We start from the raw sequence: 15,125 nt of genomic DNA, 5'->3' as shown, positions 1-15,125 counted from the left end.
ATCATCATTAAGAGAGGAAGGCCTTCCACGACCTTCTTCATCTTCAAGGCTGAAATCTCCCTCCCGAAATTTTTTAAACCACCTTTGCACAGTGCACTCATTAACACAACCCTCGCCCCAGACTTGGTTAATGTTTCTAGCCGTTTGGGCTCCGCTTCGGCCGAGTTTAAACTCGTAAAAGAAAATCGTACGAAATTCTCGCTTTGACATTATAAGGATGACTGAATTATTTCCAAGTAGCGGAATGCTACAGAGGTAAACAAACAATATCATTTGGAAGAGGATTAATAAGTGTTGACATTCATACAAATGAGTAATCCTGTAAACGTAAACAGAATATTTTATATAGATTTTTTTTAATGAAAACTTAAAATCCTGCATTATTTTCCGGACAACCCGATAAATCATCGTTTACGAAGTTTTGAAAGATGGATTGGGGTCCGGAGGCCTTCATAATGCGATAAGCAACTGGCATACGCGACAAATGGAAAGCCTTGAATCGTGGATATGCAAGTTAAGCCGTCCCTATCACTAACCCTAACTTTACCTTAGCTGTCCCTAACTCCATCCCACCCTAATCTTAGATCAAGAACACAAGACTGTTACTATTTATTCGTCGTGTACAATTCGGGTTTTCAAAATGGGTTGGGATCGGGGGCTCGTTATTTTATTTCCTGAAAATTATTTTAAAAAAGGATTTACTTTCCGACCCGAAAAGGCATAGTATTTCAAAAGGATTATTATTACTCTTTTTAGAATTTGGACAAAATAAGGTAAATTTACACTTTAAAATTCGAACCTCACATTTTGGTCAGCAACGCTTGTTGATATTGAATTAATACTATTTAAGGATAAAAATCGAAAGGATTCGGAACTATTTTGTATTTTGATTGAGCTTTTTTTAAATAGTTCTTGTATTCTTAAGCTTTTTATAAAAATATTTATTTATAAAGGATTGCCGTATTGTACAATTGTTACGTCATCGGATTCCTAAAAATAAATTATGTTTTCGACATTAAATGCGTGAAAGATGAGATAACGTAATGAAGAAACCAGCTCCTTTCATGACTTTTTTTTTTCCAACGTCCTTACTAACGTATGATTAAAACTTGCAAGTGAAAAAATGTTTATAATAATAATTCTAAAATTATTAGGAGGATACATATATACTACATTCAATAATAAGAACTCGGAAAAAATTCAATAAAAATTAAAAACATTATTATTTGTTTGGAAGGTTTTTCTTGTCTAGTTACTATTTGTTATGTATTAAAAAATAAAAATCAGCGTTAGTAAATCGAACGCAGAACGGAATGAACACGAAATCAGGCAAGGTCGTAGGATTTCCTCTTTACTTTTCGGCTCGCAGATTCGTAAATATTTACACTTTCGATACAAGATGGAAAATAATAATTACGACTGACAAAATCACAGATGTTTGAATATTAGAAAGAAAAAGGTCCGTTTGACATAGATTTTGACATGGATAAGGGCTCGGTTTGAGTTAGGTTAAGGTTAGGGAAGGGTTAGGGTAAACTGAAAAGAATAAACAGAGAAGTGAATTCACTTGTTGCATGTGCCTCCACTTGCTTGTGCATCGATCGACGGTGCAACGCACATCTTTCTTGTCCTGAACATCACATTTGACATGTAACAAATATCAGGGACGGGTTACATTCGCAGGAATCAGAGTCATCCTCGTTTCTTTAGTGATGCTTTGATTTAGTTGATAGATGATTGATAGTTCTTCTTCTTGCACTCTTTGGCAGGTGTTCGTATTTATTATGGTAAATTTCTTCCATGCATCTTGTTTATTTAACCTTTTGAAATACTGTGCGTTTTCTGGTCTCACAGTACATTCTTTTTTTTTAATAAATAATTTTCAATAAATAAAATAATAGTCCTAATCCGTTTTGAAAAACCAACTTGTAAACGACAAGACCTAAGGCTAGGTTAGGTAGAGTTAGGGTTTGTGTTAGGAACGGCTTAAGTTGCATATCCGCGATAAGACATAAGGTTAGGGACAAATTAGGTTACATATCCATGATTTAATGTTTTTCCGTGAAGAGGTGAAAATATGCTTTTACAAAGCTCGAGTTTCATATATTTCCCGAGACGAGGCAGGTTAAATTGGTAGATTCAACATTACTTCTTTATGAAGAAGAAGAAAACTAATTTTTTACCCTACTCCAACATAGGAATCAGCCAAAGAATTTATAGATAAATGTGCGTATAATTTGAAAAAAAAAAGTAAATCGATGAGGTAATGCACTCATTAGAAATATTAGTGGGACTATTGCACCCTGAAACTACCACAAATCAATCAGAGGAGTGATGTCAGAACTGAGCAATGGATTGATAAATGCTTGCCTAGATAGAAAATGTGTATAAAGTGATCAATTTAGTTAATTTGGGTTAATTGTTGACATGGAACTTTTTTGAGAAAGTGTATGATTAAAAATGAATGTCTCTTGCCAACGGTCGACGAAAAAATCTCGTTGATGATGATCATGGATACTAGGAAGTGGGGAGTTTTGTTCCTCAAGCACTGCAGCCTTCTGGCTTATTGTTTCCTAGTTACTTGGTTCAGTGCAATCGACTCGATCATTCTTTTAAGGTGTACTAGGTCATTGACTGTAGTTGCTGCAATTCCTTTTACCTGGGTTTTCTTTGCATACCAAGTTATGCCTCCATTGAACGGCTGCTTCCCATTCGAAGATGATGTGGGTGGCTCTTTCTTACTCCTCATTGCATTACCTATAAATGGGGTCGTCAATGAATAGGTTCAGGGCCTATATATGGTCTTGCAGATTAAAGGCCAGTGTGTCTGCTTTTTCGTTACCCAAAATTCCTTTGTGCACTGGTACCCAAGATTGATATCCTAGATTATTGTGATATCCAGGTTTTGGAGAGATTTTTTTACAAGCTTTAATAGCTGCTTGGCTATCCGATCTTATGAGGATCTTTGTGTCAGTGTAACCTTTTTAAATATTTTCTTCTTATTATTATTCTATTGTTAAAATTTAATTTAAGGTCTCGTTGAAAAAAGGTTTTGATGTTGAATCGCTTCGAAAATTTTCTAAATTTAGATAAGTGAATATTGTTTCCATTATTTCTGTTTACATGGGGCTTGTAAATCCAAGGGGAAGTAGTTTGTAGTCACAAGATAACACTTGATCAAATATTTTCTCTATCTTGAAATATCGGGTTGTCCGGAAAATAATGCAGGATTTTAAGTTTTCATTAAAAAAAATCTATATAAAATATTCTGTTTACGTTTACAGGATTACTCATTTGTATGAATGTCAACACTTATTAATCCTCTTCCAAATGATATTGTTTGTTTACCTCTGTAGCATTCCGCTACTTGGAAATAATTCAGTCATCCTTATAATGTCAAAGCGAGAATTTCGTACGATTTTCTTTTACGAGTTTAAACTCGGCCGAAGCGGAGCCCAAACGGCTAGAAACATTAACCAAGTCTGGGGCGAGGGTTGTGTTAATGAGTGCACTGTGCAAAGGTGGTTTAAAAAATTTCGGGAGGGAGATTTCAGCCTTGAAGATGAAGAAGGTCGTGGAAGGCCTTCCTCTCTTAATGATGATGTTCTGCGATCAGTGGTGGAAGAAAACCCCAAAACAACTGTTCGAGAACTTGCAGAGCAACTCAAAGTCAGTAAAACGACCGTCGCTGACCACCTCAAGGCGATTGGAAAAGTGAAAAAACTCGAAAATTGGGTTCCACACTCATTAAACGATCGCCAAAAAAATCAGCGCTTTGATGTTTGTGCATCACTTCTTTGTCGAAACAAAAATGACCCATTTCTGGCCAGAATTGTTACATGTGACGAAAAGTGGATTCTCTACGATAACACTAGACGTTCTGGACAGTGGCTCGACAAAGGAGAAGCTCCAAAGCCCCCAACTCATCAAAAAAAGGTAATGGTTACGGTATGGTGGGCTTCATTTGGTTTAATACACTACAGCTTCTTAAATCCTGGCGAAACCATCAATGCTGAATTATACTGTAACCAAATTAATACCATGCATCAGAAATTGGCAGTAATGAAGCCCTCTTTGGTCAATCGGAAAGGGCCCATTTTGTTGCATGACAACGCTCGACCACATGTGTCACGTGTAACGTCACAAAAATTATTGGAGCTTGGCTATGAAACTTTGCCTCACCCACCCTACTCTCCGGACCTCTCGCCTACTGACTACCATTTTTTAGACACCTGGACCACTACTTACAACACATAATATTCAAAAATCAAACGGAACTGGAAAATGCATTTATTGACTTTATCAATTCTAAAAATTCTGAATTCTACTCAGACGGAATTAATAAGTTACCAACACGTTGGGAGAAATGTATTGAGAGTATGGGAAATTATTTTGATTAAAGAACATTGCTTTAAAGTAACTAGTTTCTTTTTTTTTGTTTAATACCAAAATCCTGCATTATTTTCCGGACAACCCAATAATATAGCGCCTGAATCGTTTACGTTTCAATAATCCTTGATCCATTCTGCAGTTGTTTTCCAACTAAACTATTAACCATGGTCGTATTGTTGAAAGGGTACTATTGACAAATTCTGCTATTCAAACAAAAACTGTTCCTCAGCTGTTGAAATAATTACAAAGTTTCATCGAGAGAGGTCGATTTGTCTAACTGAAAATTTATCTCAACGATTACGACACCGATTTTCGTTTGTAAAGACTAGGCTAAGAAAGGTCCTTTTCATTGAAACGGCACGACCAGACGCGTTCAATACGCCGTAGTTTCATCCCATTTTTAAAAAGAAAGTGATCTAGTGGTGGACAGAAATGCTATGTGTATATCACTCCTACTTCAAAACCTCATAGTGTATCAACGATTTTAAGCATGAAGGGACGGCCCTTTCAATTATGCAGGCACATGATTTAATTGATTAACGCCACTAATTTGAGCTTTCATCATTAAGATCCTGTTTGAAACACGAGCACGCTTTTAAGGAGCTGTCCTAGATTTTAACGCGTTGAAATTATTATTTTAACGCAATAAGTAAAAACTACAGGCGTTGCATTAGATTTTAATGCGTCGAAATTATTATTTTCAAGGCAATAAGTAAAAACTACAGACGATGCGCTAGATTTTAATGCGTCGAAATTATTATTTGCAAGGCAATAAGTAAAAACTGGGGCGTCGGTGGCCGCAACGGTTTAGGCGTTGACACGGCGCTCATCACTGTAAGGTAAAGGTCCCGGGTTCGAATCCAGCGGTCCTGCATTCGAACCCGACATTCTTACAAATGGGTTGTTTTTTGTTTTTTCAAAAAGACTGGCACCCTGAGGGTTTATATGACCTCTGCTGTTGCGAACCCTTGTAAGGAAAATAAAAAAAAATTAAAAAACTACAGGCGCTGCACCAGATTTGAACGCGTCGAAATTATTATTTTCAAGGCAATAAATAAATACTAAAGGCGCTGCATTACATTTTATCGCGTCGAAATTATTATTTTCAAAGCAATAAATAAAAACTTTGAAAATTTGTAATACACCAAAATGGAAGAATTAAAAAAAATATATATAGTCTTTTCGGTAGAATTTATAAGAGGAAAACCTGTCTTTGTATTGTAGATATAATCATACAGCTGACCCAATTCTATGAAAGTTTATCGTTTATACATAATTTTTTTATTTTTTGTTTATTTATTTTAACTTTGAGTACACATCTTGCTCATCGTTTTTCACCCCCCTCATTTCCTCGTAAAATATCATAAAACCCAACAGATAAAACAGAATTTCCATCAAAATCTACCCAAATCTCATTCCTTCCAACTATCTTTTCCAAATGTATTCACCAGAATCTATGGCTGAAATTTCAATTTGTTGCGAGGCACATCACACTTTAATAGTTGATGAAGTGAAAAAGTCGGTTTTTACGACGAGTACTCTCTCATAAAACCCTAGTTGTCTTTAAAGTGGAATTTTGAAACATTTGGTCACGTTCGTGCAACAGACGAGTGGAAGATGATTGGCAAGATTGGCGTTCATCACGAATTCTTTCTTTCATTACGCGAACGCTTGGTTTTAAAAACGATTTAAAAAAATTACAGTGATTCGCGATATAAAAATGGATAATTTCTGTTAAAAACCGGTTAACTTTTCTTAATGATTATTATTTTCGGTGTGAAAGTCAATGAACTGCTGTACCCAGTGCTGGAGAGACTACCAAGAGTCATGATTGCCTAACAACAATTACTAAGATTATATTTTAAAGGAAAATTTATGAGAATTATTATCTCATTCAATAAATTTACAGATAGTAGAAAGTTAAATTAGCAAATAATTGGAAAAATGGTTCAAGAAATGGAGAATCAGATAACAAAAATGCAAACAATGACCTTTCCCTTCAACTTGACTTAATGACTCTTTTCCTCTTCCTGCAACCAATTTGGATTTTACATCGACAGAACTTTCACTACAAAACCCCTGACAAATAGATGAAGCTGTACATCTACTCACCTTTGTAATACTAATCTCAATCCATGAGTCCATATAACACCTCCAACTTCGATCTCAAAGACATAACAGCAGCACCCTAACGACCCTAACTACCTACTTCCCAATCTGTCAAAAATCCCAAACCTCAAAAACATAGGCACCCCTCTAAATCATATTGCCATATCGATTTGCTACAATATTTGACATAATTCTTGAAAAAGTCTTCCTGAAATACCTTTCCCATTCCTTAAAAGCACCAGAGTCATTTCAAGATGTCAATTCAGGATCAGGCAACACTTTCTCTTTCACCAGAGCCGCAGAATGGTAGACATCATTGCATCCTCCTTTGAGATGAAATACTGCTTGGGTGCTTTCCTGGTCATGAGACAAGCCTTCGACCTATTGTAGATCTTAGGCTTGCTCTGGAAACTCAAGGGCAAGATTCCATTCTCTTATTACCTTCTTCTAACACCCTATCTGTCCACTTAAAAGTTTGAAAAGGCAGCATCCTGGTCCCATCCTCATTGTACACTGCAGACTGTACAGTAGTATACAATACCACCATCCTTTCAGCAATTTCCTGTTTGTCAGAATGATTCAAGAAATGTAAGATCAGCCCCAATGAAACCTAATATCAACAAATGACCTTACAAATTGGTCCTTCTCCCCCATCCACCGTGCCAAAGCGGGTGTTTGGCAAGGCAGATTACTTAGTTTCATTTTATATTATTTTATATTCAGTTTACTGAAGATATTCCTATCAATCATAATGCACACATATGCAGATGATACCGCCATTCTATCAACAAACTAAGAACCAGTGCCTGAAAAAAAAAAAATCCAATCCCTGGGGGGTCAGACTCAATAAAAATCCTAACAACCTAACCTATACTCTCCACCTTACCCCACCTCCCTTATCTACTGCAACTCTTCTCTCCCAGCAATCAATGCCATCTGCTATTTGTGGTGTTACATCAACAAAAAACAAACTTGGAACCTCACGCAGATGATATCAACTATTCACAAGACAACAGATCGAAACTCAAAGAAACATTAAGAGGTTGGAATGCTTGGTTGAACCATTTCTGTCCAAAATCTTTTGCACCATTGCCCAACCTCCCTTCTACATAACCACACAGACCTTCTCATTTGTCCTCGAAACCACAAGAAGTTATAATAAATACACTTCCATAAAACCCTGGACCCTCCCCCTAACCACCCCTCCCCCAAATCCTTCTAACATTCATCCAAGATGCTTAAAGTTCCTCCTTAATGAGGAAAATAAATAATGCTAAGATAGTAGTGTTACTAATGGGTTACTTCTCCACTCTTGTATAATAAAATTCATATAAGGACAACAGAGTTAATAACTTTATTATTCATCTCACCACTTCAAATATCTCTGTGTAAGGATTTGTTTAATTACTAATATATTATAATTAATTAAGGTTTTTAGTTGAGATAAAAAAGTCAATGGCACGAGCGGGATTCGAACATACGATCTTCGGCTTGATACGCCGCTGCTCTACCACTTGAGCTATCGTGACCTCGATCCACTAAAAACCTTAATTAATTATAATATATTATAATTGGTCAAGCGGACCACGAAATTAGTGAATTTAATGATTTAAAACGAAGTACACTTCACTAAAGCTCTCTGTGGCCATTTCATTTGTCGTCGAGAATCCAATAGATTACACGACATTTGAAAAAGGGCAAAAAGGAGGGAAAATTCAAAAGGTGCGGTTGAGATGGGAAGTTGGTGTCTGAGTGGATCGAGGTCACGATAGCTCAAGTGGTAGAGCAGCGGCGTATTAAGCCAAAGATCGTGGGCTCGAATCCCACTCGTGCCATTGCCTTTTTTATCTCAACTAAAAACCTTAATTAATTATAATATATTATAATTGGTCAAGCGGACCACAAAATTAGTGAATTTATTAATTACTAATATTGATCTTAATTTTGTCTGCAGTCTATGCCTGAGATCAAACTAACGGAAGACGAATGGTGCATCGGAAATTATTTCACCTCAAAATCGCAAGTGATAATCAGGGACCGCCTTATGAGCGATGCAGTTTTAGGAGATACACCAATTAAATCGGAACATTCTTACTGCAGCCTCTTCAATCAAAATGACAGTCTCAAAACAAGAAGCATCATGATAAAAGAAGGTATTGAAGGTTATTGAAATATTTTTCAATTTTTTTTATAAAAATATCAACTGTACTGAACACACATTTTGTTGCGATGCTTTATCACACACCTTTACAGACCCAACTGTTAAAAAAAAACTATAATTATGTTATCGGTATTTTTAATCGAAATGTATTGTTTCCTTGTCTTCATAGAGATGGAAGATGACATACTCCCAACAGTTGAACCGAAAGCAGCATCTGGTAGAGTGATTTCACCTTCTGAAATGATCGTTGTTAAATCAGAACCTGTCAGTCATCCTGCATCCCCTCGATCGGAATGCCCTTCCCCGCCAATTACCCTGCCGACAGTTTATGCTACAATCAAACCCGAACCTAAGGTATAAATATTTTGAAAGATTTGTTCTAACAATTTGATTCAACTGAAATTTTATTTCAGACTTATAGCAAAAGTGTTTTAAAACCAACGACTGTTTTAATCAAAGCCAAAACAAATGTCACTACAAAAAGGAAGCAGACGCTTAACAATACCAGCAAAGCAGAGCCCTCGACATCAGGTATGTAGCTGAAAAACTCTTGAAAATATACATGCTCAATTAAGCATTCAAAAAGTAACAATGAAAAGAAAGTTTAAGCTTATTATTTAACATTTAAAAGGAAACTTTTAAAACTTGGAGCTTATCCCCCAAATACCCTGAGGAATATCAAGTACTCTGGGATAGTGTGAATGATTTGTGCTGTTTATAAGTAATTTATTTGCGTGAATGGAAGGGTTTCTTCTCAATTACCCCGAGGAATATTGAGTTGAAAAGGCGTGAATTTATCCCAGTTGTTTTCAGCTTATAAAGTGTTTTGACCCATTTTCTGGAACTCCTAGCGTAACATTCGCAAAAGAAAACCAAACAATATCCAAAATTAGAAAATTAAACTTGGCTTTCTGACTTAATTCCTCACAAGAACATTTGCAAACACTTAAATTTGACTTTACAAGGAAAGGGTAATGATTTGTTACAAACACAAATCATTTTTACATTTTCCATGAATAAAACCAATAAGAAAAATATTTTTAAAAAATACAAAGAAATTAAAAGAATTGCAAGTCGATTTCAATAATAGGTTTGAAGATGTAAAAATGTCCCTGTAAAAAAATCAAAATAAATAAACGTTGATATTTTTTTTAGTTTTTAACCTATTGGGGATCAATAATCATTACTAACAACTATTTACCAACAAACGAAGGGTCAAAGTTTTCCATGATTTAATCTCTATTTCAGACATTTTTACATTTTGTTATCCCTGGAGAGCAATTTCATTTTATTTTATTACCCTGTTAATTTTATTTGTCTGGTAATGAGCCGTTTAAGCTGCGATTAATCAGAATTGTCACACTCCATGAAGAAGGGAAATATTACATCGCTAAACACACTAGCATTCATTATTCCTCAGTTTCAAGACGGAATTAAAAGTTCAGGGGTTTCCCAGTTCACTGGGCAGTTTCCTAGATCCCAATCCATAAGCCCAATGCCATAAAATAATTTGATCGCTAGAATTTGGGGGAGCTGACTTTCGTCAGAAGATGAGAAAGTCAAACTGATAAAGAAGACTTGTGAAATGCTTCTTTCTCACCAAAGAACACCATAGACTGCAAGAAAACACCAATTGCAGACTATAATGGTCTGAAAAAAGAGTTTTGTTCACTGCTGAGACGATGGTTAACAGTGCAGATTGCAGTGAAAGCATAACTCATTTGGGACAATTTAAAAAGAAAGGTTAACTGGATTAACCTCAAAATACTATATGGGCTATATTGGAAAACAACATAGAAGTTTTATGAATATGACAAAAGTGATGGCAGCAGTCTTTAAAATCACAGGGCCTCTTATTAAACACATTTTGAATATATAAAAAATTAATTGTGTTAAAAAAGAAAACTTGAAGTGAGTTTTAAGTTTAAAAATAATTTTTTGTATTATATTTTATTATTTAGTTCTAGTTGACCTTCTTGTCACTTAAATGCTTATTTTAAAATCACAATACAGGATTTCCTTGGCCTCCTACGCCACCATCATCTATCTCAAGTGATAGCGAGGGTAACGTATCACCATTGCATCCATCATCAACTGCATCTCGCCTTGTCATTGCCTCCACTGTATCATCAAGGCAGCCGATACAGACAACTCTCATTAGCTGTCAACCGGTAAGGAATATGCTAATTTTGATGTACAAAATAGTTAAATTATGATAAAATTACACAAATTGTTTGATGATTAGGAGGTTAGAGTTTTAAATATTCTATAATTTAATATAGTTAGTCTTTCATTTTTTTTTTGTGTAGAAAGGGTCAACTGGTATTTTACTTCTAACAGAAGAAGAAAAGAGGACTCTTTTGGCTGAAGGATACCCTATACCTGTTAGACTTCCACTCACCAAAGCTGAGGAAAAGACGCTGAAAAAAGTGCGAAGGAAGATTAAAAATAAAGTAAACATTTTTTTCATTGGCACAGTTCCATCAGACAATTGTAGCACATATGCATTGTATTGTAATTGCAGATTTCAGCCCAAGAGTCTCGGAGGAAAAAAAAGGAATACATGGACACCCTCGAGAAAAAAGTACAATTGCTTGCTTCAGAAAATTTCGAATATAAAAAGAAAATATCTTCTCTGGAAGATATAAACACCAATCTTCTAAGTCAAGTAGCAAAACTAAAGTCAATAATAGCTAATTCACAGGTATGCTATAACTATTTTACAAAAATTAAATATAAAAACTCATTTAGNTTCCAATCCAACCTATGACTTAAATTTTTCATTTTGAAAAATCATGTACAATTAATTGAGTATACATTACTGATTTATATAAGTGCAAAAGTTGATCCTATCAATTCTCGCAAACCACTGGCAATTCCAGCTTTTGTTATTTAAAATAAATCACTGGCAGATCTTGAAAATCACCTACCCTGGGTTCAGGAGTCCAGGATCATACCTCGGTCATCCTTTGCTAACAAAAGGTGAAAGTTAGACCAGGTTAGAGAATATGTAGGGTGTAGTAGGAAATCCCAACCAAGCTTCATTATCACCTTTGTCATTCTGGCCGTAGAGGACTCGCGTTGTCCTGGTGAAAAATTATACTTTTTCTGTTCATGAAAGCGGGTTGTTCCTGGGCCAGGACAATAAATACTTGTTGCAGTTGGCTCGAGTAGATTTCTGAGTTGATGGTCTGGCTATCAGGGGTTAGTAATGCCCAATGCCATACTCCATCAAACACAAAACATTACCTTTTGTTGGTGAATATTAGGTTTTTCATGTCAGTGGGGCAGGGTCATTCAGTATGACCTGCTGGTGTTACTCTATAGGATCCATTTTTCATTTAATGTAACAATCCAGTCAAAAAATGTCTCTACTTTGTGCCACAAAAACATTGTTTAGACGCTTAAGCTTGTGATTATGAGTATAACTGAGAAACTCATTTGCTCAGCGTTCACATCTTTCCAAGTCAATGTAAGCTAGACCTAATCTGCCTATGGAAAAGGAAATGTTGATTAACAGTATAAAAACGGCATAAGTTGCCGCCACAGTTACGGTGCTCTGTCGGTCGAATCCAGTGGCCCTGGATATTCATACGCTACTCAATCTAGAAAAAAATTGTATAGTTTTTATCATGGAGAAGGGGGTTGTGTTAATTTAAGTAGGATTAGGGCCATGTTAAGGTTAGGGATTGGTTAGGTTATGTTATATTAGATTAATGTTACAGTTAGGGACGGGCTAAGCTAGGTTAGTTCTGGTTGAGTCGGGTTAGGTTAAAGTTAGGTACAGGTTTGGTTTGGTTAGGGGTGGGTTAAAAAAGCCCATTTATAAGTATGTCGGGATGTTGGGTTCGAATGCAGGGCACATACCTACAAATGTCGTTTTTATCAACAAATGAAAAACCACACTTTTCTGCTTACTTGGTACAATGTTTTTTTTTTCTTCTTTCAGAAGTGAAGAGGCTTGGAAAAACGATTTTTCTCAGACATTCTATATCATATGATGCCAAGAATTTAATATGAGGTAAAAAAACATATAAGTAGCAAATAAAAAAAGTTGTAATTTGTTTAAAACATAAATGCAAATTGTTTAAATTTGAGTATTGTTTTAAACTGATTGTTGCAATATGTAAATCATATAATGTTTATGTTATGTACGTTTGATGTTTAAAGAGAAAAAAAATCAAATTGAATGGTTTAGCACTTTTAATCATGTTACTTAATTTAATTTTAGCTATTGCGTATTATTATTATTATTTTCAAAGATAATTCAGTTTATTTAGAGCACTTGGTACTATGATAGTACAATTGAGTGATTTTATGTGTTAATGTAATTGTACTACTTGAGTTTATTGTTGTTTATTTATTGTTTTTTTCTTTTCTTCAGTTTTCATGTTTTTATTACACACCCTAAAAACAATGCTCCACAAATAGTTTTACAGACTTTCAAATATTAAATACTTAGTATTGCTAGAATTTTTTTTAAAGATGTGTATATTTTTCTATATATCATGCAGTATGCTTAGTATAATATTTTAAAAGAGTGGTGGAAAAAAAATATTGTTTGTTTTTTTATGAGAAAATAAGATCAAACAGCAGCTGGATGTGAAATAAAATAGTTGCAGTGTATTATTTATCTTGTAATCTAAATAAGATAAAGAATAGTTATGGACTGTTCTTACAAAAATCTTTTTATTATTTTTTTTTTAAATTTTATTTTACACAATGTCTATATATGTGGTAACACAATTCTATTTATTTTTACTTATTTTTATGAAGTTTTGTAAATTATATAGATTATAGATGATTGTTACCAACTGTACAAAAAAAAAAAAAGGAAAAAAAAAGAGTTTTTGTTTAGTGTGATTTGTTGTCTCACGCAAGTTTTGATGGTAAAGGGAAACTGGCCGAGCCTTTGTTTTTGTTCCATTGTCCTTTTATCATTGAAATAATTTTGATCTGTCAAATATTAAATAATAACCAATCAAATATTTATATTATCGAGTAGTTAGTGTAATGTAGCGATTAGCATAAAACTATCTTTTTTTCTCCAAAGAGTAGAATAATAATATAATTAAAAACCTTTTTTTGCTATTGTTAATCATTTTTAAATGGAATTGTTGTGATGATTGTAATAGAGTATTGATAAATTGGAAAATATTTTTTAATCAATACATCAAACTGCATATGCTCAACATTTATATCACTTAACAAGGAAACTATTTTTATTTTATTCGATAAATTGTCTGAATAATTTCTACATAAAGCTAACCTTTGACTTCAGAAATATATAAATTTTGTTTGGAAAATTGTCTATTTTTGTGATGTATAACACATCCTTTTGAACCCTTATTGTACGAATATTTTAGGTTGATGATAAATTTAAAAAAGTAAATTTCTGTCAGGATGGGTTAATGTCTATCCGTTGTCATGCAAGAGTGGATAGAACCATCAGACATTGGGGTAAACAACAAAATTCCCCTTGTTTGGGCACCAGGAGAAACAAGGAGGCCAAGGAAAGTTCGATGAAGACACTTATTAGTCCAATCGTGCTCAGACTAATTGATGTGATTTCTGGGTACATTCCAAACAATAAAAACCATTATCTCTCTGCGGTGTGACATAATGGCGACCTGATCCATGCCTTCTTGAGTAACCTCAAGTATCTTTGTAGCGATGGAAGACCATTTAGACAGTTGTTCTGGGAATGTTAAGCACCCTAGCCACATACTCTGGACTTCTTACATCTTTCAACAATGCTATCTATGATTCTAGCCAAATCTCTATCATTTCAAACCATCACTCAAACAAATTTGAAACTCAAAAATCAAAACTTAACAAAATCAAACCAGCAGAACATTAAAAAATAACTTTAAAGAAAAACCAACAAAGAAGAGATTGACTATTCAAAAATTTATTTACAAAATACAATGGTAAGCACAAGTGGAAGATTTTATCCGTATTTTATTTACCTTTAAAACGAACCAAAATTGTTGTAAGATAATAAATCAATGGAGGATTGCTTACGAGATAATTAAAAATATTAAGGATGGCCACTGTTTTACCCTCTCAGTGTATATTGTATACTACAGTGAAAAACCCATAAATGTGAATAAATAAAAATAAAAATGAAAAAAGAAAATATTTATTTTTTGTGTGCATTGGGAACATTTTACATAATTCAATATAATTTATTAAATTGCTATTGATAATTTGATTTTTTTAAATTATGTCTTTAAAATTTGGCTTGGGCAGTAAATAATTTTGCCCAACAACTTTTATTTTTATTCTTATTACAGCCTTTATTAAAACTTTTCACCTGCATTTTTACTTATTTGTTTTTTATTTAATTACTTTTATTTTTTATATATAATGGATCATAAAAACAGCTTTACTAAATAATGGTTAGTTTTTTATTATGTACATACAACATTTACATTAATAAATTTCAAATGTTAACTTTTAT

At 34.1% G+C, this 15,125-nt stretch overlaps 1 protein-coding gene across 1 annotated transcript in view; it reads left to right on the top strand.

Annotated features, from left to right (window-relative positions):
- LOC106663381 (cyclic AMP response element-binding protein A) overlaps positions 1-13,495 on the top strand; it is a 60,738-nt gene extending 47,243 nt beyond the window's left edge. Inside the window, exons 2-8 of the mRNA XM_014388194.2 lie at positions 8,456-8,654; positions 8,832-9,016; positions 9,076-9,193; positions 10,676-10,833; positions 10,972-11,115; positions 11,187-11,366; positions 12,612-13,495. Of these exons, the coding sequence (XP_014243680.1) occupies positions 8,456-8,654; positions 8,832-9,016; positions 9,076-9,193; positions 10,676-10,833; positions 10,972-11,115; positions 11,187-11,366; positions 12,612-12,617 (990 nt within the window). The 3' untranslated portion in view covers positions 12,618-13,495. The remainder of the gene's footprint in view (positions 1-8,455; positions 8,655-8,831; positions 9,017-9,075; positions 9,194-10,675; positions 10,834-10,971; positions 11,116-11,186; positions 11,367-12,611) is intronic.
- The last annotated feature ends 1,630 nt before the right edge of the window (positions 13,496-15,125 follow it).

The sequence above is a fragment of the Cimex lectularius genome, unplaced genomic scaffold (genome assembly GCF_000648675.2).
Source record: "Cimex lectularius strain Harlan isolate CLEC.00 unplaced genomic scaffold, Clec_2.1 scaffold78, whole genome shotgun sequence".
In the NCBI taxonomy this organism is placed as follows: Eukaryota; Metazoa; Arthropoda; class Insecta; order Hemiptera; family Cimicidae; genus Cimex; species Cimex lectularius.
The sequence above is the reverse complement of the archived record's forward strand: the minus strand, read 5'-3'. Positions and strand labels throughout refer to the sequence as shown.